A 2030-nucleotide genomic window follows, 5' to 3' on the forward strand; every position below is an offset into this window, starting at 1 on the left:
GTAACAGTAGTCTTCTGTACACGATTTTGTAAAGTACGCACTAAAACAGTTCGTTCACGTCGGGCACTAAGTCTAACGTAACAGTCTTCATGGACAGTGGCAGCACGAACTCGTCCCTAGCCATGACGTCGAGATGCACTACCGGTCTCCCGATACCGGTTCAGTAGATTTTGAGTAGCTTTTCGTGAAAATCTTAGCTATAGAGCTACAGCACGTTGCATTTGACCGGTTCCAATCAACGGTAACGGCTCTGGTAGCAGTCGCGTTGTCCATATGAGTGTCGAATTCTCGATATTGTGTAGTTAAATGACGCAATTTCATACAAGAATTCCAAAAACAATCGTAACAATTGATAACCACGTGTTGAACTGGTCCGAAATTAAGTCCAATAAGTTAACAAAAATACCCACTTGACTAAGTGAAACGCAATTTATTTTTCATCTCACGATATTGAACGTAAATTGCTTGTTCCAATTGTATATTTTAATGCCTGTGTAATCCACAGAACAGTGAACCCAGAACTATAACCGTTAATTCTAGGCGTTGCGCGGAGTAGGTACCGGTGTTGTGAATAACCTGGCTTGTCGTCTGATCCTGTATGTACCCTTGTCGCAACTCTCGAGTGGGCATTACTTTTATTTGGCTGTGTTGGGAAAATGTCATTTGTAGCAGGTTGTTGCCTGCGACGGCATAGGCATTTCTATATGGTAGGTTTTCTCCTAATACATGGTGTGACACCCATGAGGGAGCGCAACGCCGCGCGCCGGCTCGTTAGTCAGATTTTTGGTGTACGTAATTATGTTGTTGTTGATAATTAAGTAGTTAGTACGTTACTAATAGATACTTTGTAATTTTTGATACATTTTTATCACACGTATATATTGTTTCATGTGAGTATAAATGTACTTACTTCAAAATATAGGTATAAGTATACTCAATATCTATTTGTGTTATAATTATAACAAACAATCAACTTTGTTGTTAGAAGAAACCATGGTTTCGATACCGACACTATGGAACGTTTATCAATATCGATATTGATTTGAAATTTGACCTGTGATTTCATTGTCGTATAAACAGCTCGCGCTGCGATGTGATCGCGAGAGTGGTGTCCCGCAGGGCCATCGGTCGCGGCGCACTGCCTTTAACGGCGTCGCCTCGCCTGCAGATGCCGCCTGCACACGTTGACTATTGAAAAAAGTTGCTTTATCTTACTTTGTTACATATGTCAGTTCAATGCATATTGAAATCCTTTGATGGGAGTATCGTACAGTAATCAAGATATGGTGAAATAACAACAATCGCCTTCCGAGTGGACATTGACATTTTGATTGCATACAAGTTATGCGAAGGAAATGGGAAGCACGTGGTGCGCGGGGAATGACGATGATTCAACTGTAAATAAAAGAATTAATGAAGACAATACGATTAACACAAACTGGTACACATGATAAGACAATGCTTATACTTTGTCAATATCCAGGTATCCTTTCAAGCGCAATTAATAAATAAAAATAAATAAATTAGGCTTTCCTGTTGGAACATTAAAAGGAACACTCTTAATGTTTTGCAGCACTTTTTAGTTTTCGTTTATGTGCCTATCCATTATATTATTTATGTTAATAATACTGTTCATGTAAAACTGTGGTAACACCATAAACAACAACTTTTGTTCCATGACATTTAATAATTCGTCTTTTTATTTTCGTACAAAAATGAAAATATTGAAATAGATCGCTCTAAATGTTTATAATTCTAAGTGGTAACAAAAGAAAGCTCCAGTGGCGCAGCCCCCCCTCCCACACACACATACACACGCATCTCACCTTCTAAAATCTAGGCTCGCGTTGAAATACCTTGCCTTAATGCAAAGTTGTACGTTTATTTTGGGGTGAAATTCGATAATAGATGTAGAGAGTACCTACGTACCGTAGACATAACTGGTTGATGACTGTACCACCTCAGTCAACCGTGACCTTGGGCCCTGTAAAGGGCCCGAAACGTTGGTTTGTTTGAAAAAAACTAATATA

The 2030-nt window shown here is 39.1% G+C and overlaps 1 protein-coding gene across 1 annotated transcript in view; it reads left to right on the plus strand.

Annotated features, from left to right (window-relative positions):
• LOC113227648 (prolyl 3-hydroxylase sudestada1) overlaps positions 1-1195 on the plus strand; it is a 32714-nt gene extending 31519 nt beyond the window's left edge. Inside the window, exon 5 of the mRNA XM_026460611.1 lies at positions 1081-1195. Within this exon, the coding sequence (XP_026316396.1) occupies positions 1081-1195 (115 nt within the window). The remainder of the gene's footprint in view (positions 1-1080) is intronic.
• Positions 1196-2030: the final 835 nt, after the last annotated feature.

The sequence above is a fragment of the Hyposmocoma kahamanoa genome, unplaced genomic scaffold (genome assembly GCF_003589595.1).
Source record: "Hyposmocoma kahamanoa isolate Upper Pololo Valley unplaced genomic scaffold, ASM358959v1 212, whole genome shotgun sequence".
NCBI classification, from domain to species: domain Eukaryota; kingdom Metazoa; phylum Arthropoda; class Insecta; order Lepidoptera; family Cosmopterigidae; genus Hyposmocoma; species Hyposmocoma kahamanoa.